The following is a 24,736-nucleotide window of genomic DNA, read 5'->3' on the forward strand; positions in this document are numbered from 1 at the left end:
CTGGCATGTCTCCATCTCACTCAGAGCACCCACGTCTGCCGACCCCGAAGGAGACGGTGATGAATCACACCCAGGGCTATTTTCAAACCCTGACTCCTACTGTGGACCTGTTCCCTCTCCCACTCTAGGGGTTGATGTCCCCACCCACCGTCTGTCTTACTGCTCTCTGAATTTTCCCTTCACTTTCATCCTCCTGGAGTAGAAGAGAGACAGTTCTTGTCGGGGGAATGAGGGGGCAGGCAGCCCAAGGGCGTAGAGAAGGTGGTGACTGCAGGTGGTTTCTGAGTGGTTGATGGAGTGAACCAAAAGAATGTGATGGGAATGATGGTTTTAGGGGTGGGGGATTCTTTCACCCTAAAGCTACAGCTACCATACTGCTGGACATTCTGGGCTGGTCCTCATTTCCAGGATTTGGCCTTTGTCCAACTATGTTCTGGATTTGGGATTTGGAATTTCTATTCCCTGGACCTCTGTAGTTAGAAAACACCACATGGATAGAGTCTGGTTTCCCCTATTTGCTTGCCTTTTCTCCCCTCCGTAAGCAGTTCTTGGAGAAGTATGCTAAACCTCTCTGTGCATCTGCAGCTCCTCTCCCTGATCTGGAGAGGAGAGGGAGATGATATCTGGAGGTGTTTAGGGCAAGAAGAGGCTGAAGTTGCACTAAAGGGCTGTGTACCCTGTGTGAGTCCTGGGGGGGGGGGCGGGTGGCATGAGTCTTGCGGGGAAGACAGAAGACAACACTTCCTGAGTTTGTACAGAGGAGTGAAGGAAGTGGCACAGAGAAGTCCAAACTTTGACACTCTCTGTCTTCTTGAGGTTTAAAAATTCCATTCTTTTTTTTTAACATCTTTATTGGGGTATAATTGCTTTACAATGGTGTGTTAGTTTCTGCTTTATAACAAAGTGAATCAGTTATACATATATATATGTTCCCATATCTCTTCCCTCTTGTGTCTCCCTCCCTCCCACCCTCCCTATCCCACCCCTCCAGGCGGTCACAAAGCACCGGGCCGATGTCCCTGTGCCATGCGGCTGCTTCCCACTAGCTATCTACCTTACGTTTGTTAGTGTGTATATGTCCATGACTCTCTCTCGCCCTGTCACAGCTCACCCTTCCCCCTCCCCATATCCTCAAGTCCGTTCTCCAGTAGGTCTGTGTCTTTATTCCTGTCTTACCCCTAGGTTCTTCATGACATTATTTTCTCTTCTTAAATTCCATATATATGTGTTAGCATACGGTATTTGTCTTTCTCTTTCTGACTTACTTCACTCTGTATGACAGACTCTAGGTCTATCCACCTCATTACAAATAGCTCAATTTCGTTTCTTTTTATGGCTGAGTAATATTCCATTGTATATATGTGCCACATCTTCTTTATCCATTCATCTGATGATGGGCACTTAGGTTGTTTTCATCTCCGGGCTATTGTAAATAGAGCTGCAATGAACATTTTGGTACATGACTCTTTTTGAATTATGGTTTTCTCAGGGTATATGCCCAGTAGTGGGATTGCTGTAGATTGGAGAGGGCACAGAGGACCCCTGGAGCCGGGTATAGGGATAACAGCAGCAACACAAAAGCAAGAAAGTCCGGAAGGCCTCCCTTAGAGGATCGAGTCTCTAATGGGGCTGCTGTGGCAGCAGTCAGTGCTTTTCTGCCCGGAGACTCCTGGAGCTCCCTGTTCCAGCCTTGGAAAGTTCAGGTTCAACAGATGACAGGTTTAAGAAAGGCAGGCTGTGCCTCCACCTTCTTGGGGAAGGTGGGGCATGGGGTCTCTCACTGGAAGAAGGAGTTGCCTCTGGCTTGAATAGGATAAGGAGAACTTTTTTCTTGGACTCCCAGTTTGGGTAAGATGAAGTGTCATGGCCCTGGGCCTTTGGAAGGCTGTTATCAGATAAAGTAAAGATAGGGGATCTGAAAGATGCAAGGGCTCTAGGATGGGATGTGTGAACTCCCCCACCCTGCAACCCTAAACAGAGGAGTTGAGCACAGGGCTGGAAACACAGTTATTGGTGTCAAGCGTTTATTACAGCTTTATTCATCTGTGACCCGGGGCCTTGGTTTATGTGTGTATATTAAGGGGGAGCGGATCCTAGTAAATTTGAATCAGTGGACAGGAGGCACCAGTCTGGGCCCTTGTCACCAGTCTGAAGTGCTGTGTTTGTGTGTTGAGTCTCCTCTTGCCCAGCCTGCCACCTTGGGAACTTGCATGCCCACTGTTGCTGTCCCTATTTACCCGAGACCTCTCAGGGACTGCAGAACTGGAGGTTAAGTTCCTCAGGAGTCCAGCATGGTGTGGGGCCAAGAACTGGGGACTGGGAGCAGGACTCATGGAGGTTTAAATCCAGGCTCTGCTGCTCCACTCAATCTCTCAGACTCTTAATTTTTCCCCGTTGTTTTTCCACTTTACTGGATTAAACAAGAGGATCCATGGCTAAGTGCTTGGTGAGCTACCAAGTGCTATATAAATTATTAGTCATTAAGTTCTTGGTATTAGGTCTTGTGGAGGACACAAAGTGTAACCCCCACCTTCAGGGAACCTACCATCTAGTAGATGGGGGTTAGTGGCATGAATGATACATGACACACTAAGTCTTTACCTCGGTGAGGGCTTTAAAAAATTATTATGGAGAATTTCGAACATACATAAAAGTAGAGATGATTAATGTAATAAGGTCCCATGTGCTCGTCACCCACCTTCAACAGCCATTAGCCCATGGCCAATCCTTCCCTGTATATGCCTTCATCTACTTCATTCTCTTTCTTGTTATTTTGACATGAATCCCAGACACCTTTTGATTTATCTATAAATAGTCATATATATATTATATATATATATTTTATATATATATATGTGATAGGGACTTAAATGATAGACACTGCACCACTATCACACTTTAAAACAGTCCCTTAATATCATCAAATATCCTAACAGTGTTCATATTTCCAATTGTTAAGGAGGATATTTTGCCCTGGGAGGCCTGACCAGGGAGCAGTGGCTTTTGACTGAGGGGAAGGTGACTGACAGAGGCAGTGACATTTGAGCTGAACCTTGAAAGAGAGGCCCAGGAAGGGTCTGAGCTGGAGGGATTATGGAGCCCTATCCCCTTGTTTTACAGTGCCTGCTGCCATCTCTGAAGCTCTGGCTCTGGGGCTCGGGCTCCCAAGGCTGACTTGTGGAGGCTTCTTGTGGAAAGTACATGTGTGCTTTGATTCTCTAGTAGTAAATGAGAGTTCTGACTCTCTTGCTGGCCTCCCCAGTTCCAGGGCCACCCAGGATCTTGAGGTCGGCAGGCCTGGGAGAATTCCTGGGAGGCTGCTTGCCTCCTGGCCCCTCCCCTGCCCCTGGCCCCTGAGGCCAGTTCCATTTCAGAGCAAAACAGGATGCATTCAGGATGAGCGTCTTTCCCAGCTTGTCATCTAATCACCATGACCCAGCTTGGAGCTTCCTCTCTCATTCATGATAAAAACCCTCACTGTCTCGCTTTTCCCTCCCACTCCAGTGAGGGTGTGCTGACTTCCTCCATATCCGGGCCAGCCTTCCTCCACCCCTGTGTGGAGCTGAGAGAGAGCTTCCCTCATCTAGGCCTTGCTGCCCCAGAGTCTCCTGCTCTTGGGCTGTCCTTGGGAAAGGAGTGGCTCCTTTCCAACAAGCCTGGGGTCCTGCCACTGCTTGGTTAATGATTGAGCCACATAATAACCACTTTGGAAAGTCACCTCTAGGGATGGCCATTAACTAACTCTTTGTCCACCCCAGGCCTTAAAGGGACCCCATTTCTGAGCCCTTACCTTCCCCCAAGGGGACATTAATGAACATTCAGTCATGGGAACTTCTGGGGCCAATTAAACTTCTGCTCCTCTGTTTTCACTTGCGCAAACAGAAGTAGTCATTCACATTGCTTGAAGGACACATATGCAACTTGGGTGGTATTACAGAGAGGGGCAGGGAGTTGAGTTAATAGGGATTCAGATGGACAGTGGGGTAGGAGTTTTTTTGGGTTTTTTTAGGCATCAGAGTCATAAGGGGGTTGGGGTGTTTCCAGGAGCAGCTGACTCCCTGATCTCAATCTGAAAGTCTAAAAGAGCAAGAAATGCCCACCCAAAGGGTTTGCCATTACTGGGTTTTGGGGTGGAGCTGTGTGTGTGTGTTTTCAGTCCACTGTAGGTCCCTTCACACCAGGTTGGGACATGAGGCCTGAGACCTCCATAGTGGAGGAGGAGACCTTCCTCAGAGAACCTGTATCTTGACAAGCAGTGGGAGTTGGGAAGGGTCAAGCTAGGACCCAGGTCCAATTTAGAGAGCTCTAGACCACAAGAAGCTTTCTGCAGTTTCAGTGAGACGGGAAGGAACCAACATTTAGTGAACCCTGTGGGCCTACGATAGGGTCAGGAAACCTGGCTTCTGGTTGTGTCTCTCTATAGCTACCTCTCCATGAGTGACTTCAGAGAAGACATTTGCTTTCTCTGGACCTAGATCTTTAAAATGCAAGGCCCATGGCATGGACTCAGTGGTCTCCCAGGCTTCCTTTTAGCCATGAAAGTATGCGTTTCCAGTCAAGAGCATTTTCTTATCCACAAGGCAAAGGTGAGCTGGCTTCAAATTCTGCCAGGGCCAATCACTAAATACTCTTAGCCGGCTGGTCAGTTAGGGCTGCCGGGGCCTTGAGCTGCCAGAGCTTGGGTTTTCCTTGAGCATGGGCTTTTGTGCAGTTTGCTCTCTCGCCCCTCCTCATGTTTCCATCTGTCTCAGGTGGCCACCCTCTGACCCATTCAGCCACAAGTTAATGAGTGACCTGCTCCCCCTGGGTAGTACCAGCCCAAGGTGCTCCTGAGATCCCAGGTCTCTGTGGGAATCAGCCGAGGGCCTAGCCAGCTCCAGTCACCTTTATGCTTCTCCCACAATACCCCAGAGGTGGGAAGCAGACAGAGCTTGGGGAGGAGGAACCTTTAGAGGGCAGTGGGTCTGACTCTCTTTCTGAAGCTCGGGTCTTCCCCCTCCAAGTACTTGTGCAGCTCCTGTCACCCATCTTCAATAACTGGGAGTGCAATGTTTCAAGGTGGTTGCTTACATCCATGTAATCTCCAAAAGTTTTTTCTGATGTTGAGCTGATCTCTGTCTCCCTATGGCTTTTACCCCTGAGTCCCAGCTCTGCCCCCTGGGACCACTTAGATCCTATCTGTTCTCTCTGATCTGTAGGTGTCTGAGGACAGAGCCCAAGTTCCCCTGTGTTTTCCCCAGGCCAAACAGCCTCAGCTCCTCCAAGTGACCCTCACGGGACCAGGGACCAGTCCCCTTCCCAGCCTCATTACTGTCCTTTGCACATGCTACCCTTTGTGGCTCTGGGGCACGAAATGGGGCTCTGGAAGTTCCTCACTCTCCTCTGTTTTTCTGTAGCCTGAACTTTTCCAGAAGACTTCTCCATTACCTTTTCCTGGTTGACTCCAGAATCTCAGGTAGATTCTGAACCCCAGGAGTCCTGGGTCCAAACACCTCATACGGTTCTCTTTGATTTGTTTGTCATTCCGGTCCAGCCAGCTCCCATGACTGTGGTGCCCTGGGAGGGTAGGGCCTTCTTCTCAGTGCTCTCACAGCAGAGGGCAAGCCTGAGGGGAGGAGGTGCTCACTGGGATGGGCCGACTGCATTGTACTGTGTGTGGGGTGCCCGTATAGCCCGCTTTCCTGTGACTTGCTTTTGCCTCTTGAGCTGGTCGGGGGGTGGAGGAAGGGGATATTTTAAGGAGCATCGAAGCTGGAAATGAGTCTGAGCCATGCCCACAGTTGGGCCTAGAAGGGTGAATCAGACGGGGAGAAGCACCAACTCAGCCACGCCTTTAGCAGTTGATGACGATGACATTGACACGTCCTCCCACTTCTTTAAAGTTTCCAAGGCACTTTCAGTTCCACGATCCCATTCTGTTCTCAGAGGAGCCCAGTCAGATAGACAGTGTGATCCCCCCAGTGCGATCCTGGCTGATCCCCACCTGAGGCCCAGAGAGAGGAAGGACACAGTCTCCAGGGAGGGAGGATTTGGAACCCAGGTCTCTGACGCTCAGCCCTCCCTGTTTCCCCCAAACCACACTCGGCAGCCAGGGCGGCTGGGGCTGACTTGGCAGCTTCCCCACCACAGAGGAACCTCTGCCCAAGCTGCAACTCTGTTCCCATGGTAGAGGGAGTGACCTCCAGGGGAGGTGCCCGAGGATTTCCTGTCCTTTATCTGGACTGGCCAAAGGCAGGCCTGTCTGAGGTGTGAGATAGGCACTTGCAGCCAGCTTTTCTGCTCCAGGCTGAAGTCAAGTCAGGAGGGACAGGGGCAGCGAGCTTGGGAAGCACCTTGCCCCAAACATCTGGTCTGAGCCGCCCTCACCTGAGTAGGGCCTTCTAAATGGGAACAACAAAGAGGGGCATGTGGGAAAGTGGCCAGAGTGGAGCCGAAGCAAAACACCCCCGAAGTGTACAGACGGAGCCTGGGGCAGGAGAGTGTCATGGTGAAGACTGGGGACTCTGGTATAATGCAGCATTGGGTGACTTTGGGCAAATTACGTAATCTCTGTGAGCCTCCGTTTTGTCAGCTATAAAATGGAGATATGTACTTACCTCATGGGTTGCTGAATATTAAATCCAATAATATAAACAGTACTCTCACTGTTATTGTTGTTTAGTAGTACTTTCTGCCACCTTGTCACTTTGCTGTTTCTCACTGACCTGGGGACATGCTGTGCACAAACCTGCCACCTCCTGGGCATAGGTCTGGACTTTTCTGTCACTTCAGATTCCACCTCCTCCCGAAAAGCTCTTCCTGGCCATGCCCGCCTACAGGGTTCCCTTCCTCTGGCCTCCTTAGTGGCATTTATGACACTGCAAGAGGCTGTAGTAATGATGATAACACCAAGAATAATAGTGAACTCTTCTCAATTTTTCACACATTTGAATTTAGTTAGCTCCCATGACAATTCAGCAAAGTAGGTACTGCTGTCGTCACCCCCATTTTATGTATGAAGAAACCGAGGCAAGGAGTGGTTAAAAGAAGAACTTCCTCAAGGTCACTCCAGCAGCTCGGGAATGATGGAGCTGGGATCAGGACACAGGCAGTCTGAGTCCACCACCCACACCCTTAGTGACTGTGTCATGCTTCCCCCTTCCCTTTCCCACATGCCTGGCTGGGAGGTAAGACCTGAAGCTTGGGTCTCCCTTCTACCCCTGACTGTTCCCCGCACCCACCAGCAATCAGTCACTGCTGTTGCAGTGACAGTCCCCAGGCCCTTGCCTGCTCCCAGACCCCCGAGGTGGACAGATGGAGAGCAAAGAAAACACTGAGGGCTGGGTATCCATGCTCTAAAGCAGAGCTTCACTGGGGTGGGGGAGTGTGTGCAGGAGGGATTTGGGGGTTGTTCCGATGTCAGCAGCAGGCCTGCCTCATTAGCACTTTCCAGCACTGAGGGCACAGAGCAGGCTGCTGGGTGGCATCAGGGGAGAAGAGACATTTTAATGAGCTATCTCCACAACCAGGTTGCATTATTTAGAAGGTTAGGGGCAGGCGGGAGGGTGTCTGGATTCACTTTTGTGAGCCCTCCAGCTGGTGTGGCCCATGCTAAAATTGGGTATGTGTGTGGTGGGCTTTGGTCTGGAAACTCTAGTCCTCCCCACAATGTTCCCACCTCAGGGCTCTTGGGTGCCGCAGGCGTCCTTCCCTCAGGCTGTACCAGTTGCCAGCTCCATTGCTTTCGAGCTCATTCTCTGTTACTTGCCTCCAAACAAGCTCCAGGGGGTGCTTCAAAGGACATTCCATCTTAGCCTCTGCCTCCTTGAGAAGGATGGGTGTGGTAGCAGCTCTGGCCAAGTACTCCAGGAAGAGTTCAACATTTGTTCAGTTTTCAGACCTTGGTGCCTACCATAGGGCCTGGTGTGGAGTATGTGCTCAGGTAGTAGTGGTTGAATAAGTACAAAACGAAGGGGGAGTGGATTTGGAGGGGAGAGCCTGGGGAGGCTGACATGGGAACAGATCAACAGGAGGGCGGTGGGTATTTAGGCAGGCTCCTGGCTCCATCTGTAGTCCAGTAGAAGCCACTTGGCCTTTCCATAGCCTTAGTTTCCCCATTTGTGCGGCAGGCCTGCTTTGGACAAGGCTGTTGTGGAGACCAAAGAGATATGGGATGATTAGGTGCTTTCTCCACTACTCTGAACTTACTTCAGGTTAAGGGTTCATACTGCAAAAGCCCTGGTATATGTTTTTTGTGTCTATAGCCTAGGCGATTTCTCCTATTTAATGAGGAGGATTCTAACTTAGTGGCTCTGACTCTGGAGCCAGACTGACTAGATGTACATCTTGGCCCACCACTTCTTCACTGCTGATCTTGGGCAAATTACCTGATAGCTGTGGGCCTCAGTTTTCTCATTGGTCAAATAGAGATATTGTCAGAGCATTTACCTCACAGGGTTGTTGTGAAGATTCAGTAACATAAATCATCTAAAAAGTACCTAAAGTAATGCCTGGGACATAATGATGACTTGTACCCTTTGGCTGTTATTATTGTTATTCATTTTATACTTGCAAATACCTCATGTTGTCGGTACTGTGATCGTAACGCTATTTGACAGATGAGGAGACTGAGGCATAGAGAAGTTGTCTTATACAGTATGATCTGTGTAAGGTCCTTAGCCCAGGGTCTGGCACATAGTAAGTGCTCAGTAAATATTAGTGTCTATTATGAATTATTCTTAATAATTACATTTAGTATCATAAATATTGTTGTCAATAATGATCACAGCCACAGCTGAGAAGTAGCAGAGCCAGGGCTAAAAGCCAAGTCTTCAGATCGTTAGCCTGTTACTCTTCCCACTCACTGTACCCCAGAACCTCTATGCTCTGAGGTCTTAACACAGCCATTAGACCACTGTTTTGGGTTCTCCTTCCCTTCACCCCATCATGGCCTGAGCATGCCTGTCATCACCCCTGCCCCGACCCTCTCCTTTGTGCTCCTCGTCCTGGCCCTCCCTTTGGCTGCTGTGGGGCTCCGCGGCGGGCTTGCGTCTGCTGGCTTCCAGAGGGAGAGCAGGCCCCACCTGAGGAGGCTACTTCCCTCAAGCCCATTTCCTTTCTGTCAGAGACAATTTTCTCTGGATCTCAGGGTGGGGCCAGGCTCCTCCAAGGCATTTCCTGCACGGGAGTTTATATTTGGCCTCAGCAAAAGGAAAGGGAAGTAGGACTAGGAAGTGGGGGTGGGATGTAGATGTGGTGGACCAGGGTCAAAACAGGCGAGCGCCAAGACTTTGCAGGCCAGGAGAAGGAAGCAGGAGATGGCACATAGCCCTGCTCTCAAGTGAGCTTGGATGCCCTCACGGGAGCTTGGCATGGGAGAACTAAGTGCTCCTTGAGGCCAGAATGCCTCCACCCTCAGGCAGAGTTCATTTTCCCTTCTCACATCTCTGGGTCTTGGTTCCTGGCCGTGTGGTTTCTGCCCTGGGGCAAGGTGGGTTGCCAGTCAGCCAGTCTGCTGGGTTGCAGGTGTGTGCTCAGTTCTGTGTCCTCACTACGGGGATACCAGAGGAGGGGGTGCAGTCAGAGGTCTTCACCCTGTTGAGTTGGGAAGCAGGACTTCTTATCTAGGTGTTGCAAGAATATTCAGTAGCCCATACCACACAGCAGTGGGGATACTGAGACCTAAAGAACCCCAGTGCGGTGTAGCTCCAGTTGAATGGGGGAGACAGGGTTATGTGCTGCCAAGAAGGTATGGGAAATGCTCTGGGGGCCACTTAATTTAACTAAACCATTGGGTGGTAGGGGGTTGGTGAGAGGTCAGGGAACGAAGGCTTCATGGGAGGTGGTGTTTGACCTCCATCTTGATGAGTAATAGGAATTTGCAGCTTCAAGCCAGGCTGGGTCTAGAGTGTGGAGGTGGAAAACAGTCTGACGTCTGCCCTGGGCAGTGGGCAGTGGGGAGCCCATTAGGTTGCAGAGTAGGAGAGTGGCCAGGTCAGAGCTGGGCTCTTGGGAGAAGAAGCTAGCAGGATGACCTGTTGAAAGGAGAGCCTGGAGGCTGGGAACTTACAGGGCTGAAGTAATCCAGGCATGAGAGTCTAGGGCATGGTTGGGCCTGGGAAACCGTGACCATTGGATGGAAAAATTGATAGGAGTTGGTGGCTAAATACACAAGCGGAGAGAGGACGGACCAGGCTGACTGGAGGTTTAAGCCTCGATGTTTGGTGCCTTTGGAGGCAGGAACTCAGGAGAGCTGGATTGGGAGGGAAAGATGGGTTTGTTCTTGGTCCCTACAGAGGGTCCTCTCTTGAGTCTCCCAGAAGAGAACGTGCAGGAGAGGCTCCCCTCTCTACCGAACCAGCCACTGCCAATTACACGTACTTCTGTTCCGGGTCTAGATTTTGGTGAGTGGCCATGAGAAGATGGGGAAACTGCAACTTAGACAGAGGTACTGGCTTGCCCAAGGTCACCCGACAAGTTCCTAGTGGAGCTAAGGCCAGAATGTAGTTGTCCTGACCTTCAATCCAATATTCTTTCCACCCATACCACAGTGGAGAGCGGTTCCATCTGCCCCAGACCGGTTAGGCTGGCATCTCTTGCCTCCAGGCTCCAGACTGGAAGTGATGGAGTAGCACGTGGATTATTAAAACACCTGTCTTTCCTTGTCACCATGACCTTGTCAGAGCACCTGGGACAGGATCCCCTGAGGGCAAGAAAGCTAATGGAGCCGCTGCGGCAGAGCACGTGACAGCTTTGACCTTCGCTTTCACAAGGAAGCCCTGGGCCAAGCAGGAATGTCAGCTGCCTGCTTTGGCTCTGCTACATCAAGTGCTTGCCTAGGAGACCACAGGCTGGGCCAACCTTGGACCCAAATTGTCAAGCAGCCCCAGCAAGCCAGAGGTCTGGGTTAGCCACAGGGCCCTCATGACCCTCCTCTATTTACAGCTGCATACTAGAGCTCAGGCCACAGTCTGTGTTTGTGTGTGGGAACACAGTGGAGGGTTCCTTGTGTCACTTCCGTATTTATTTATAAAAACTCCAAAAACGAGAACTGTCACCTCCCCTTGGCTGACCCTGCAAGGGGTCCACAGTGTGCAAAGACAAGGGACCTCCAGTGAACACTGTATCCATCCTTCACCTCACTCCTCAGGACATCCCCAAGGTGGGCTGGGGATGCCTGGAGGTACTTGAGGCCCCCAGGTAAGGTGGAAGGAAAGTGCCTCTCCTGGTCTCGCACTTCAGGTCTGGAGTCAGCCTTTCTTTTATTGTGGGAGGTGTCCTTTGCATGGTAGGATGTTTAGCAGCATCCCTGGCTTCTACTTGGCAGATGCTAGCAGCATCCTCCCCCAGTTGTGATGACCAAAAATGTCTCCTGACATTGCCAAAGGGCTCCTGGGGCCGGGGGGAGGGTAAAATTGTCTCTGGTTGAGAATCCCTGTGGCCCTGTGGCCGTGACATGGATATGGAGTGTTAAGGAGGGAGGGCTGCATGTGTGAACCTGCTACTGGCTAGCAAGAAGATTTGATGTCTTCATTTTGTTGCCACCCAGTCCCACAGTAGTGTATTCTCCTGGGCCATTTGCCTCGGTGGTGCCCCACTTGTGATGGGGAGGCTCCAAAAGTGCTGCTCACGTGGGCCCAGGGCCTTGGCATCCTGCCGTAGCTCCAGATGAGAGACCAAGGATTGCATCCGAACAGGTGCAGCAGGGGCCCCGAGTTCTGACCTAACAAGCCAGAGGCTGGTCAGCGTCCAGCACTGTCAAGCTCAGCCGCTTGACATCGGCAGCCCTTGCTGCGGCTCCCCTCCTGCGAGGGTTGGAATGTGGGATGAGAGCTATTTTGGTCTCAGTCTTCCTTCCTCCCTCTCCCTCCCTCCCCTGGAACAATCTAGTTAAAGTTGTGATTCCAGCTAAGAGCAGCAGGAGCAGGAGAGATGATGGGTGCACCTGACCTCCCAGAGGACAGTGCATGGTAGACCCCCCTGAATGTCCGTTTCAAGATCAGGAGGGGAAGGCTTGGCAGTCGTGGCATCCATGACAGCTCTTAGTACCGGCCCTTGTGAAGACCCCTCTCCTTCAGTCCCCCAGAGAGAGAGGTGGCATAGCCAGGTGGTCACCTGTTGCAGCACCTATGCCAGGGTCACTACCAAACTCGAGGAGCTCTTTGTGCAGATTCAAATGAGACACCACCTTGGGGCTGGGTGGGCACTCTTCTCGTGGCCAAGGCCCCTTAGTTTAACCTTATGGGAGGGTGAAAGGAGCTGGTCATGAGCACTTGGGGCCAACTGAGATATGAGCCCTCTGCTGGAAGGCCAACATCTCCTCCTCAAGCGGGGTCCCTCTCTAAGAGTGGGGGTGGGCAGAGGAACTGAGACTTGCATCAACCAAGAGAAATGATCTGAGAAGCTGTTTGCCAGAACCTGGCATTTCCCAGGTGCAGCAGCAGGACCTGGAGTGGTAGGCGGCCCCTCTGCCTACTTTGGCTACCAGCTTGGCCTCAGAGCCCACCTTCGGAACTTGGGTTGTCACATAGACAACTGCCTCCCAGGTCTTTCTTTACCCCTCTGAACACTGGCGCTACCTTCTGGGTTCACTGAAGGTGAGAGAGATCACGCTGGAGACACCCATCCTGCAGTGAGGGCCACAGCGGAGACACCTTTCCAAATAGGCAACTAAGTAAGGGAAAGGAAACCAACATGTTTGTTGAAAGCTGCCTCATGGAGTAAGTAAGCTTTGAATAAATTACCTTCACAAACACCCACAGATGTGCCCTCTCCTGTCCTACCACATGCGTTCAGATCACTGTTCATTGGGCCCGGAGAAAACGCAGGCCAGTGATGAGAACGGGCCTGAGTATCGCCTCCAGCTAGAATCCTCCTAAAGACCTATGCTGTGGCTTTTTAGCTGGTCGTGTCTGTTTAGGGCAGCGGTTCTTGACCCTGGCTGTGCTTTCGAATCACCTGGAGAGCTCTCAAAAGCATAAAAACTAACTCTGTCCCTAGAGAGTCTAATTTAATTGGTCATGATTTAATTGGGGCCCAGGCACTGGCATTTTAAAGCTCTCCAGATTATAATGTATAGCCTGCGTCGAGAGGTGACTGCTCCAGCAGTAACAAGGACACTTTGATCTGGGCCCTGGATCTTGCCTGGTCCCTAGGCCTGGGCTGGACTTTGAGTTGGGAGGGAGCAGGCTGAACCGGGCCCTGGGCAGCAGCTGTCTCACAGCCCACTGAGTGACCAAAAGGTGTAAAGGGCTTGAGTTCCCCAATAGTGGTGTGAAGAGAAATGGGGGGGATTGGTGAGGGAAGAGAGTGGCTGGCTGAGGCCAAGCGCTGGCAGGTTTGTTGCCGATTGCCTTTTCCTTCTAGCTCACTTACTTTCTCACTTTACACCTAGGACACAATCTGAACTGAACTTTAAAGACTGTGAATGCAAATTTCAAGTTGTCTTAACAAAACAGCCCTCTCTGATGATAACTTTCATAGAGCTGCTTTCAAAACCAGACAGAAGCCAACCAGATGCACACAGTAACCTCAGAGGTAGGCAGGAAAGTTGTTAGTCCCCATTTTATAGATTTGGAAACCAAAGCTTAGAGAGTAAAGCAACTTGCCTAAGATGACTTAGGCAGCAAGTGGGGGAGTCAGCGTGATTGGACAAAACTTTTTCTCCAACTCAGTTGTCATCTTTGGGCATTATTGTATTTCCTCAGTGGAAAACATTGCTGCCCTTTTCCTGGGTGCATAAACTCTTCCCTCATTCATATAGCATTTCTCAAAAACAGAAGCCCTGCATTTCTCCTCATTCTGTCCATCTTTGCATAGAAAAATGTGCCATGCTAAGAGGATCCCTGGACGTGGCCTGTGGAAGTGTAGGTGTAGATATTGTCATTGACCCCCGAGACAATCCGCTGCTGCTCGGCTATTCCTTCTTTGTCACTCCCTCTGGGAGACCTGTGGGTGTGGCCCTGAGGCCTGATTTGACTCTGGAGCTTTCTAGTATGTTGTCTCCCCCAACCCCTAAGGGGATCAGTTGGGCTCCTCCCCAGGGAGAGAGTCTGGGGTTAAATCTCAGTGGAATCCAGCTTGTGCCAGCTGAGTGCCGTCCCTGACCTGTCCTGGCATATCACCCTAGCCTTGGCCAGCACATGGCCTGCAGAACATAGTGGTTGAAACTGCTGGAATCTGCACATCTGGACACAGAGGCAGGACTGGGGCCACAGACATTCCTCCATCACTCGCCTCAGCCTGCCCAGTGTCACTCTTCCCGCCAGGCACAGGAGGCAATCCTCAGTCTGGGCTGCCTGGGCCCCAACCCCAGGTGGATTGACTCTCCTGGGCGTAGGTGGTCACTCCTGGCCCCGGCCTGGGCAGGCTGGGATGGGCGGGAGGGACAAAGCAAAGCACCTTAGCTCAGCCCTTAATCACCGAGACCTACGTCCTTGACTGCTCCATCTGGGAGGGAGCCTCAGGGCCTCTCAGCCTTCCACGAGGTGGTGTATTGTCAGGAGCCAATGTCCCTGACATCCTGTTGGGTAATAACCCATTACATTCTCCAGATTCCTGCCAGGGAGGGCTGCTGGGGATTCATTCGGAGCCCTGCTTCTAACTCCTTGGCTCCTTTGTCTTTTGGAGCTATTGTGGCCTCTTTGAAACTTCTGCCTCTTAATCTCACTTCCTTGAGCCATCTGGCTCCAATTCTGACAGAGATACAGATGCAGCCACTCTCCAGACCCAGAAGAGAACACTAGCTGAGTCTCTTTCTCCCATTTTCTCTTTTTCCTTGGGACCCTTCAGTCAGTGTGGGGAAGGAACTCTCTGTTGAATGCTTGGTACAATGTGTGGTATTTCATTTAATGTTCTCAGTAGCTATTAGAAGTGGATTCTATTATTCTCATTTTACAGAGGAGAATACTGAGTCATAGAGAGGTTAAACAACTTGCCCAAAGTCAGAGAGCTAGTGACCGGCTAGTCAGAGAGCTAGTGACTAACCAGGATTGGAACTCAGACTTGTAACTCCCCTAGACCAGAAGGGGCAGAAAAAAGTCTGGGGGCCTGGAGTTGGTTCCTTTGAGTCTAAGCCCTTTGTTTATCTGGCATCTGAAGGAAGGTGCCATAATGCAGTGGAAAGAGCGCTGGACGTGGAATTAAAAGATCAGGGTCGTAGTCTCAGTTGTGACACTTAACTCTGTGACTTGGTAAAGTCCCTCGGGCCCTTTCCAGTCCATACTGTAGCTTTTAAAAAAAATACTGATTTGGAGAGTGTCACCACAGATCAATTAAACGGGCCTCCGGAGACAGGGCCCCGGGGGATTGGTATTTATACAAAGCTTCCTCGCTGACTCTAACGTGCATCGAAGGGTGAAAAGCCCTGAGGTAGGTGACTTATGCCAGCGCTTCTCAAACTTTAATGTGCATGCAGATCATCTGAGGACCTAGTTAAATGTAGGTTCTGATTAAGTAGGTCTGGGATTCTGCCTTTCTACCAAGTTCCCAGGTGATGCCAGTGCTGCTGGTCCAGGGATCATGCTTTGAATAGCAGGGGCTAGAGGCCTCTACGTAGGAATGAAAAAACTTGGCGCCCACCTGAGTGAGCTGGTCCCCTTTCCGCCAACCCTGGCCAGGGCCGCTGCCGAGCATTAGGGGAGTGGGCAGCCTGCCCCTCTCCCACAGGACCTGTGACTCAGGCAGGAGGCACAGATGTGTAAGATCAGGACTTCATCACTGCACTCTTCCGCCACCTCCAGGCTCAGGAAGGGCAGTCAGATTCCTCTCTCCTCCCCCTCCTCCTCCTTGTTCTGCCTCTAGCCACGAGTGACCGAGGGCTGCAGTGGTCTTCAAGGGTGTGTTCTTGACATGCAGACCTGTTCCTGGGGACTGGCTCCTTTGCCTTGGGTGGCCATTCTAGACCTGTGGCCCTTTAGAGGTCACTGTCTCCTTCTGTGTCCGCCTTTCTGGAAACTCGGACCTGGTCCTTCCTTTGGCACCTCCCCTATGTCCTAATGACAGGAAAGCAGAGCTGGTTGCCTGGAGGGGCTCTGAGGACAGGGATGGGCCTTTTCACGGGGGCGTGGTAGGAGCAGGAGACAGGGAAGTGGCTGTGGCAGCCGGCTCAACTGTCCTAGCAGCAAAACCATGTCCCTCAAATGCTGCCTGGGCTGGTGTGAAGTCCCTTTGGGCTACTTTTACCACGTCCCGAGATCATCCATCACTGGCCTAGAGACCTGGATCATTTCCTGGGCTTGCATTGCCCCCTGCCAGAGGGGCTGAGGTATTGCTAGCTGGGCTCTGCGGGAACAAACACTTTCCAGTACCTCTCAGAGGTCCTGGTGATTCCTAGATTTCTATCGTAGGTTGGAAGGTTGTAGTAACATAAAACACACACATGTGCACACAGATGCAGGTGCAGGCGCGTGCACAGACCGAGGGGCCTGTGGGGGAGTGTGCACAGGTTCATGGTCCCATGCTGATCTATGTGGATCATGGACATGAGCAAACTTGGCTACAGTTACATGCAGAGACAGATGCTGGGACAGCAGCGACCAACACACATGCTTTCAGAAATGCACAAGTGTTCATCCCCGCCCCACCCGTTTGCCCCCAAAGCCCTCAGGGGCTCCAGAAGCTTCAGAGCCTTCTCTTCTCCCCATCGAATCCTCACTAGTGTGCGACCCTTGAGGAGCCTGTTATTTCTTCTGACCGACTTCCACCTTCCCGCACTGTTCCCTCCCTTGTCTACCCACCTAGCATCTCTGAAATACCTTTTTGTCCTTTAACTTATGATTCCTGGCTACCAGAATCTCATCTTGGATTTCCTTGTGGGAGAACACTGGGGAGAGAGCTCTTCCTGTCTTGGAGAACGCCCCCCACCCCCAGTCTCCTTGGAGTCTCCTGGTCACAGGCACTAAGGAAGTAGAAGAAATGTTGGGGGCAGGACTCCGTGGGCAGAGAAGCTCTGCTGAGCCAGCAGCTTCTCTGTGCCCCCAACCACAATGCCAGGTCCCATGTTCCCAGCCCCGCTGCTTCCTGGTACCACCTGCGTAGGGAACTGGCAGTCCCAGGGTTCTGCTGCAGGTACTCAGCCTACCATGGCCAGGAGGACCTCCTTTGTGGCTTCAGTCCAGCTGCAAGTCTCCACTGAGGCTGGCAGGGGTGCCCCACCCTGTGCCAGGCACTCTCAGAGCAGAGGTAGGAGGCTAACCCAGCCATTGCCCTTCAAGACTCCCATAGGCCAGCACTGTCAGCTTGGCAAGCAGCATTGAGTTGTGCCACAAAGAGGCCAAGCCACGGGAGAGTGCCGGAACAGTCCTGGGAGGCCCAGTGGGGAGGGAGGGCTGGGACTTGGTGAATGGGGGGGGGAGTGCACTGGGGAAGCTGCCATGTTAGAAGGGGTCGGAACCCCGAGCAGGAGTCAGACTGAGCTTGGACTCCGGCCCCTGCACTCTACTTTGTCAAGTGCGAGACTTGTAGACGAGCCCTTCCTTTCTGAGCCTGTTTGGAGATATGTAAAATGGGCATATTAAAATCTGCGCAGCTTATGGTGTGTGTTAAATGAGATTTGCTTATCAGAGTGCTGGGGAATGTTAGGTATGATGATAAGAAAGAAAATAATAGCTGTTGAACATTGCGTATCCCTAGCTGTACTAGGATGGTCTACTTGGGTCATGGAAGGGGGGGTAGCTCCCCGGGGGTGGTGGGAGGTGAAGACACAGCAGTGGTTTCTTCCCCTGGCAGTATTCCTTGACCCCAGATGTTCCTGGGAGTTGCTGCTGCTGGTGGTCCTGTTCTTGGACAGGGGTGGGAGAGTGGGAGGGGGATTGGGACAGGCAGGTAATGAAGCATAAGAGAGGTGTCCCAGCACATCCTGGGAGTAGGGCTTGGGGAGCAGAGGGGAAATCCTAGCTGTGACATGGAGTGAATGTGCCAGCCTGTTTGTGCTTTTGTTGTCATTTCTAGGTCACCAGAGCTGTAGGTACCTCCCTACTGGAGGTGCAAGGGCGCACACCAGGGCGGCTTGGCGCCAGCACCCCCTAATCTCCTTTCTCTGTCTCTCTCCCCCTCATCTGTTTTAGAAGCTGAGGCCAAAAACGCATGCAGGTGGCTCCGAGCGACAGGATTCCCTCAGTATGCTCAGCTTTTTGAAGGTAAGGCCACTCAGTGGCTCCCCCTCCCCCACCCCCAAACTTGCCTTATCCCTCCATTGTTCAGCTGGAAAATGGGGTCCCTCAGATCTTTTCTTCAACCACACAAAAAGCTGCATACCCTGGCCCTGCTCCCGTGGTCACAACCTCTCTCCTACACCATCCTGTCCTATCTCCTGCATGCTCATCAGCTCTCACAAGCTCTGCAGTCACCCGTGTGTTAAAGTATCTTGTCTCAAGCCGGGCCGCTGCTTTGTACCACCACATCTGCTTTGTACTGTTTCTGAGAACCCTATTTACATAGATGCAACATGGAGGGTGCACCCTGGCAGCCCTGCTTTCACCTTCCCTCCCCATGGCCTTATTTCTTTGCTTTCCTTCATTTTTCTGTTTTTCTCTAGAGTTGTTCATACTTGCTGTTTTCAGTTCCCCTCTTCTTCCCACACCCCCACTGTACCCTGGCTTCATCCCTACCTTGCCAACAAAACAGCCCTTGTCAAGCTCACCAGAGATCTCCACGTGGTCAAATTCAGCGGTCACTTCTCAGTCCTGACTTAGTCTCTCAATAGCATTCAGCACAGTTGGCCACTCACTTCAGCTCCTAGAATGTCCTCTTCTCCCGGCTGTCTCTCTGGCTGCCGCTCTCAGTCTCCTTAGCTGACTTGGCTTCCTCTAACTGCTCCTAGTTGTTAGGGTGTCCCAGGGCTCCATCCTGGCCCCTCTTCTCGCTCGACATCTCTCTCCCAGGAGATCCTTGTCCAAGTACCATATATATTCTGATGACTCCCCAGTGCCTCTCTGTCCAGACCTCAGTCCCAAGCTCCAGATTCATCTCTTCAACTCCGAATTCAGTATCTCTGCTTAGCTGTCTGACAGACGTCTCAGATGTCACCACCTGATGGCACCCCATATCCAGGCATCATCCTCCGTTCCTCTTTTCCTTCGTCCGCATATCTAACCCTCCAGCAAGTCCCTTCTCCCTCCAGTATATATATATATATATATATATATAGGGTTTTTTTGTGTTTTTTTTTTTTGCGGTACGTGGGCCTCTCACTGTTGTGGCCTCTCCCGTTGCGGAGCACAGGCTCCGGACGCGCAGGCTCAGCGGCCATGGCTCACGGGCCCAGCCGCTCCGCGGCATGTGGGATCTTCCCGAACCGGGGCACGAACCCGCGTCCCCCGCATCGGCAGGCGGACTCTCAACCACTGCGCCACCAGGGAAGCCCCAGAATATATCTTGAATCCATCCACTTCCTACCACCTTCACTGCCACATAGGTGTGACCCGCTCGCCTGGCCTAGTGCTGCAGCCTCCTTTCTGTGCTCCGTCCTCTACTCTGAATGCACAGCAGCTGGAGGGACCCTGGAAGTGCAGTCCTGACCACATTACTCGGTTACTCTGCTCTGTGTTACTCCTCCGCTGGCTTCATAGCACACCCAGAATGAAGTGAGTGTCAGCACTTTGTTCCCCCCAACGAGACTGCATCACCCAGCTTCCACATACTTCTCTCTGCTTTGCTCACTACTCTCTGGGCTGCTTTCTACCACTTGCTCACACCAGGCTCTAGCCCTCCTTGGAGGCTTAGTTTTGGTCCTGCCTGGGACTTTCTCCCAGGCTCTTTGCACGGCTGACCCCTTCTCGCTCTTCAGGGCTCAGCTCAGAAGTCACCACCTTAGCAAGGCCTCTCTTTACCCCGTCACCCTGGCTCATGTCTTTGCTAGCATTTATAACTGCATAGTTTGTTTCTCTCACATGTTGTTCACTGTCTGTTGCCCCTGTGACAATATAAACTCCATGTAGGCTTGGATCAGTTTAGTCTCATTCACTGTTGTGTCCCCAGTGCCTGGCACAAAGTCGATGCTCAATTAATAATAGTAAATGAGTCCATGGGCTTGTTTTACCAGTAAGGCAGAGAGGTGTGGGATTTGGGGATGCTATTTCCTCTTCCCCCACTCCTTCCTCTTTCCCAGACCCCAGGGAGTGGGTGCCCTTGCTCTGAGCGGTAGTGGAAGCGAGGTGTTGTTTGGCTGCACATGCACACTGTCCTTGCTCTCTCCCTGGTCTCCCCGGTTCACCTTGGGTCAGGGAAGAGGTTCCCTGTCTGAGCAGCCCAGGATGCAGAGGGGACTGGAGGAGCCCACATGGGCTCTGGGCAGCCACTCAGGGCCTTGAGCCTGCCGTCCCCCATGGACCTGCCAAAACTGACTGATGGGTCCTCTTGTCCAGCTTGACCCTCCTGTCCTTTCCTTGACCTTCCTCCAACGGCCAGCCATGAGCTCCCTGGGCCCCTCCTTCGCTGCAGCCTTTCTCCTGCCTGCCTGCCTCCCCGCTTCCTGGGCCCCCTTCTTCTCGCTCAAGGGTCGCTGGCACTGAGTTTCTAACCTGCCACCCTCGACTCATCTTGGCTTTTCTCTGGCATACAGAAGGTTCGTTTCCTGTGGATATTGGCTCTGTGAAGAAGGACCACGGTTTTCTGGACGAGGACTCTTTGGGGGCCTTGTGCAGGTAGGGATGCTAAGGGCCAGGCCTGGGAGGTCAGGGGCCTGGCTTGGGGCTTCCTCGTAGGAAAAAGCAATCCTTGTCCCCTCTGACAGAGGAGGAGCCTGCCTATTAACAAAGCTCATCTGGTGCAGTCACGCTGTTCACTCTGTCGACTGTGTCTGTGACGTCCTCACCCACCCAGGCACTAGAAAGCCAAGGTCTAGCCTTGATTCTTTTTTCCCTTCAGTTAGAGCCTCCGAACATTCCTCTGATTTGTCCCCTCTCTACTTGTTTGAGGCCAAACCACGACTTCTTGGATTCATCCTCCCGACTGGCCTTCCTGCCTTCCCGCTCTGCATTCCCCTCCTTGCTGTGATCCAACGTCCCTATAGCCACCAGAGTCAGCTTCCCAGTGGGTACTCGTATGCTTCAAATGTCTCGCTGTCTGCAGGGAGAAGTCCAGAGCTTTTTCAGCGTGACACCTGAGGCCTTTTGCAACCTGGCTTTGACTGACCTTATCAGCCTCAGTCCTCCCCTCACACACACACTGGTCTGTTTACTGACCGTTTCCCTCTCTACATTGTCACAGGCTCTTATCGAAGCCTGGTATATGAGTCCCTGTTTCTCTCTCCCTCTGAATCCTATTTCTGTTCTCCAGCAAGTCTTCCCTGACTGCATTCCCCTGCCTTCATGGAAGTTCCTTGTCCCACCCCCTGTGTGCCTGCTGTGCCTTCTGTCTACTCTGTTTTTGAACATGTCCCATCTCTGTAGTGGGTTTTCCCACATCTATATGTTCCCAGAGGGTAGAGCCCATAATCTCCACAGCATCATGTCTGGCACTGAAACCTTCATGAACATGGGGACTTGGGAGAAGTTTTGATGTCTTGGGCACGCAAAGCAGTGGGTGGCATCTTGGGAGTGTCCTGGCAGGCTATGCCCTGCAGGCTCTGGGGCTTGGGACCCTTGAGTGAACCCTGCTTTGTTTCCTTGCAGGAGGCTGATGACCTTGAACAGTTGTGCCTCGATGAAACTGGAGGTTCATTTTCAATGCAAGCAGGTGAGTTAGGACAAGAGTAGGCTCTGTGGTCTTGTGGGGAGCCCAGGTCAAACAAAAACCACTTATGAAACTAGCTCCAATGTCCTGTGAGTCTGGGCTGTCTGGAGCAGTGCCTTGCTCCAGCCTGGGAGTGGGGTGTAGGGGGCTGTATGAGGCTGTTGGGTTTTGGTGAGCCTGGTCTCAAAATTGGGGTGTGAGAACAAGTACCTTGGCCCGCAGCCTTACCCACCCCCCTCAGCCCACCCCTACCTCCTAGACTTACTAATAACCTGACCTAGTGATGGCCGTCCCTCAGGGAAATCCATCTGCCTACACTGCTCTGTGATGGCAAAAATTCCTTGACTAGGGGGCAGAGACAGAATAATGTGATGGAAAATCATGGCCTATATGGTCTTAGAAGTCAGGATCCCCAACCTCACCCCACAGGGTCTTACCCCACTGAGCCTCATTTTCTCCATCTCTGCAGTGAATTGGGGGTGGCATTAATAGTCTCCAAAGGCCTTTCTGACTCCGCCAATCTGGGATTGTAGAAACGGAGAGGGCTCTTGGTCTGCATGTAGCCCTGGAATGTGGGCCGGATGAACCCATCCTTCCCTGGGGTCAGGCTTTGTGGCTTTTCTCTGGAGCTTTTCCTACCAGAGTCCTGCCATTTCCAAGTTGCCAGAGCACTGGCCCGGGAAGCAGGAGACACCTGGCGGCTGGTCCCAGCTTTGCACTGACTTTTCAGTGACCTTGGACAAGCCTCTTCCCGTCTCTGGTCCTCAGTTTCCCCACTTTGCAAATTAGAAAACTAGAAAATCTAAAATATCCTTTCTAGCTCTGCCATTCTGGGATTCTAATCTAAGAGTATAGGCTAGAGACTCACTGGGAGGCTGCTGAGAACAGGAGGTCAAGATGCTTGGATTCTAGCCCTGGCCCTGTCACCGACTTAGTGCAGACATTGTATGACCTTGGGCAAGTGGCTTCTCATTTGTTTGGGTTTCCCTATCTATAAAATGGGGAAGAATTTGATTGATCAGATGACCACTACCCTCCATCTGGGCTTCTTCCATGACTCCTAGCTTCTTCTGGCAACCCCAGAGCCAGTTCCCCCCTCCTAGGACGTGTTCTCAGCCAGAGAGCAGGGCCCTTTGCCCCAAAGTCCCCCAAGAGTTTGGAGGCAGAGAGTGGAGCCCAAGCAAGGGCTCGTGGGCTGGACACCTCTGACCCCACCCTGTGGCGCCCTTCCCAGAATGAAGACTCAGAGGAGGAAGAGCATTGTACCATCAGCAAGCACTGGGCCTTCCAGAGAGAAAGTAAGCGCTGGTCTCATGTGGGCTCCTCTGACCTGCTGGCCCCGCCGAGCCCTGGCCTGCCAGTGACCTCCAGCTGTGAGAGCGTCCTCACTGAGCTTAGTGCCACCTCCCTGCCAGCCATCACTGTGAGCCTACCACCCGAGCCAGTGGGCCTGCCCTTGCTAGGCTGTGCTCCCAGCCCAAGTGGCCGGCCCTTCCTCAGCCCCACTCAGGACCAGGAGACTCCACAAGACAAAGCCAAGAAGCACCGTTCCCGGAGCTTCCTCAAGCACCTTGAGTCTCTGAGGCGGAAGGAAAAGGGTGGCAGCCGGCAAGCAGAGCCAGAGCGTAGTTCAGCCACCTCGGAGAAGGCCACCAAAGCTGCCTCTTTCCGAAGTCGCCGTGGCTTCCTCTACAGGGCCAAGAACCGGGCGGCCACCTCAGCCAGTGGCAGTGGCACTGAGACCCAGAGGGCCTGGGAGGCCTGGCCTGTGGCCACATTCCAGCGTCCTCAGCGGGCACACTGGGGTGACTGCCTGGTGCACGTGCCCAGGGACCACAAACCAGGCACATTCCCTCGCTCCCTGTCCATTGAGAGCCTGTGCCCTGAGGATGGACACCACCTGGCAGATCGGCAGCCAGGTAGCTGCTGGGGCTATGAAGGGCGCCGGGGCTCCTGTGGCTCCACGGGCAGCCACGCCAGCACCTATGACAACATGCCTGAGCTGTACCCAGCTGAGCCTGTCCTGGCTGGTGCCGAGGCTGAAGAGGAGGAGGAGGGTGGGGACAGCCATACTCACCTGGATGACATCCTCCAGCACGTGTGGGGGCTGCAGCAGCGGGTGGAGCTCTGGTCTCAGGCCATGTACCCAGACCTGGGGCCTGGAGATAAGGAAGAGGAAGAAGAGGAGGAAGCCGCTTCATCAGTAGAAATAGCCACCAGTGGAGTGGAAGGCCAGACCGATGAGGCTCGGGCCCAGGGAGAGGCTCCAGCCCTCAGGGAGTCCTCAGCCCTGGGCCAGGCGGATGTCCAGCCAGGAGTCCCGGCTCAGGCTCAGGCCCCACCTGAGGCTGAACTTCTGGCACTGGCAGAGGCCGGGGCCCCCGGCTTGGCTCAGGATCATGAGCAGGAGGCAAATTCAGGCGGGGAACCCACCTCTGCCTCCAGTCTGTCTGTGGAAGGACACTCCATTTCTGACACTGTGGCCTCCTCCAGTGAGCTGGACAGTAGCGGGAACTCCACAAACGAGACTGAGGCCACAGGGTCCCTGGCTGGACTCCAGGCATCAGCACCCTGTGAACGACGAGATTCAGGTGTTGGGGCCTCACTTACCAGACCCTACAGGTGGGAGTTCAGGGTAGGGTTGGGGCAGGGCTTCTGTTGTCCCTCTCTCTCTCTTTCCCCCATCTCCCTGTCCCTCTCCCTCCCTTCATCTCTTCCCCTACCCCGTTTCTCTCTTCCCTTCCTCTTTCCCTCCTCACTCCCCCAAGCCAATTTCTTCATCCCAAGGCGCCGGGGCAAGTTCTTAGGGGCTGAGTGATTGCCAGCTGGAATCCAGTCCCAGAAGAGAAATAGAAAGAGTAATGGGATCAGGAATCTGGAATGTGAGGTTCAGGACCTGCCTCTGCCATGGCCTTGCGCAAACTGTGGCTCCTTTTGGGTCTCAGTTGCCCCGTGTGTAAATCAAGGGCATCACAGGAGATGGTCTCTGATCCCCAGCTTCACTATTCTGGGTTTCTCAGAGCAGCCCCTCCACTGCAGTCTTGAAAGGAAAGGGGACTGATACTGTTTGCTGGCACTAGATGGG

The 24,736-nt window shown here is 52.7% G+C and overlaps 1 protein-coding gene across 1 annotated transcript in view; it reads left to right on the forward strand.

The window, feature by feature from the left end:
* The window catches only part of STARD8 (StAR related lipid transfer domain containing 8), a gene marked incomplete at both ends in the record, with an annotated part of 69,596 nt that overhangs the window by 39,384 nt on the left and 5,476 nt on the right, over positions 1-24,736 (forward strand). Inside the window, 4 exons of the mRNA XM_082865463.1 lie at positions 18,045-18,116; positions 20,540-20,621; positions 21,591-21,654; positions 22,886-24,273. Coding sequence (XP_082721589.1) covers positions 18,045-18,116; positions 20,540-20,621; positions 21,591-21,654; positions 22,886-24,273 — 1,606 coding nt within the window. The remainder of the gene's footprint in view (positions 1-18,044; positions 18,117-20,539; positions 20,622-21,590; positions 21,655-22,885; positions 24,274-24,736) is intronic.

The sequence above is a fragment of the Leucopleurus acutus genome (assembly GCF_964270905.1).
Source record: "Leucopleurus acutus genome assembly, chromosome: X".
In the NCBI taxonomy this organism is placed as follows: domain Eukaryota; kingdom Metazoa; phylum Chordata; class Mammalia; order Artiodactyla; family Delphinidae; genus Leucopleurus; species Leucopleurus acutus.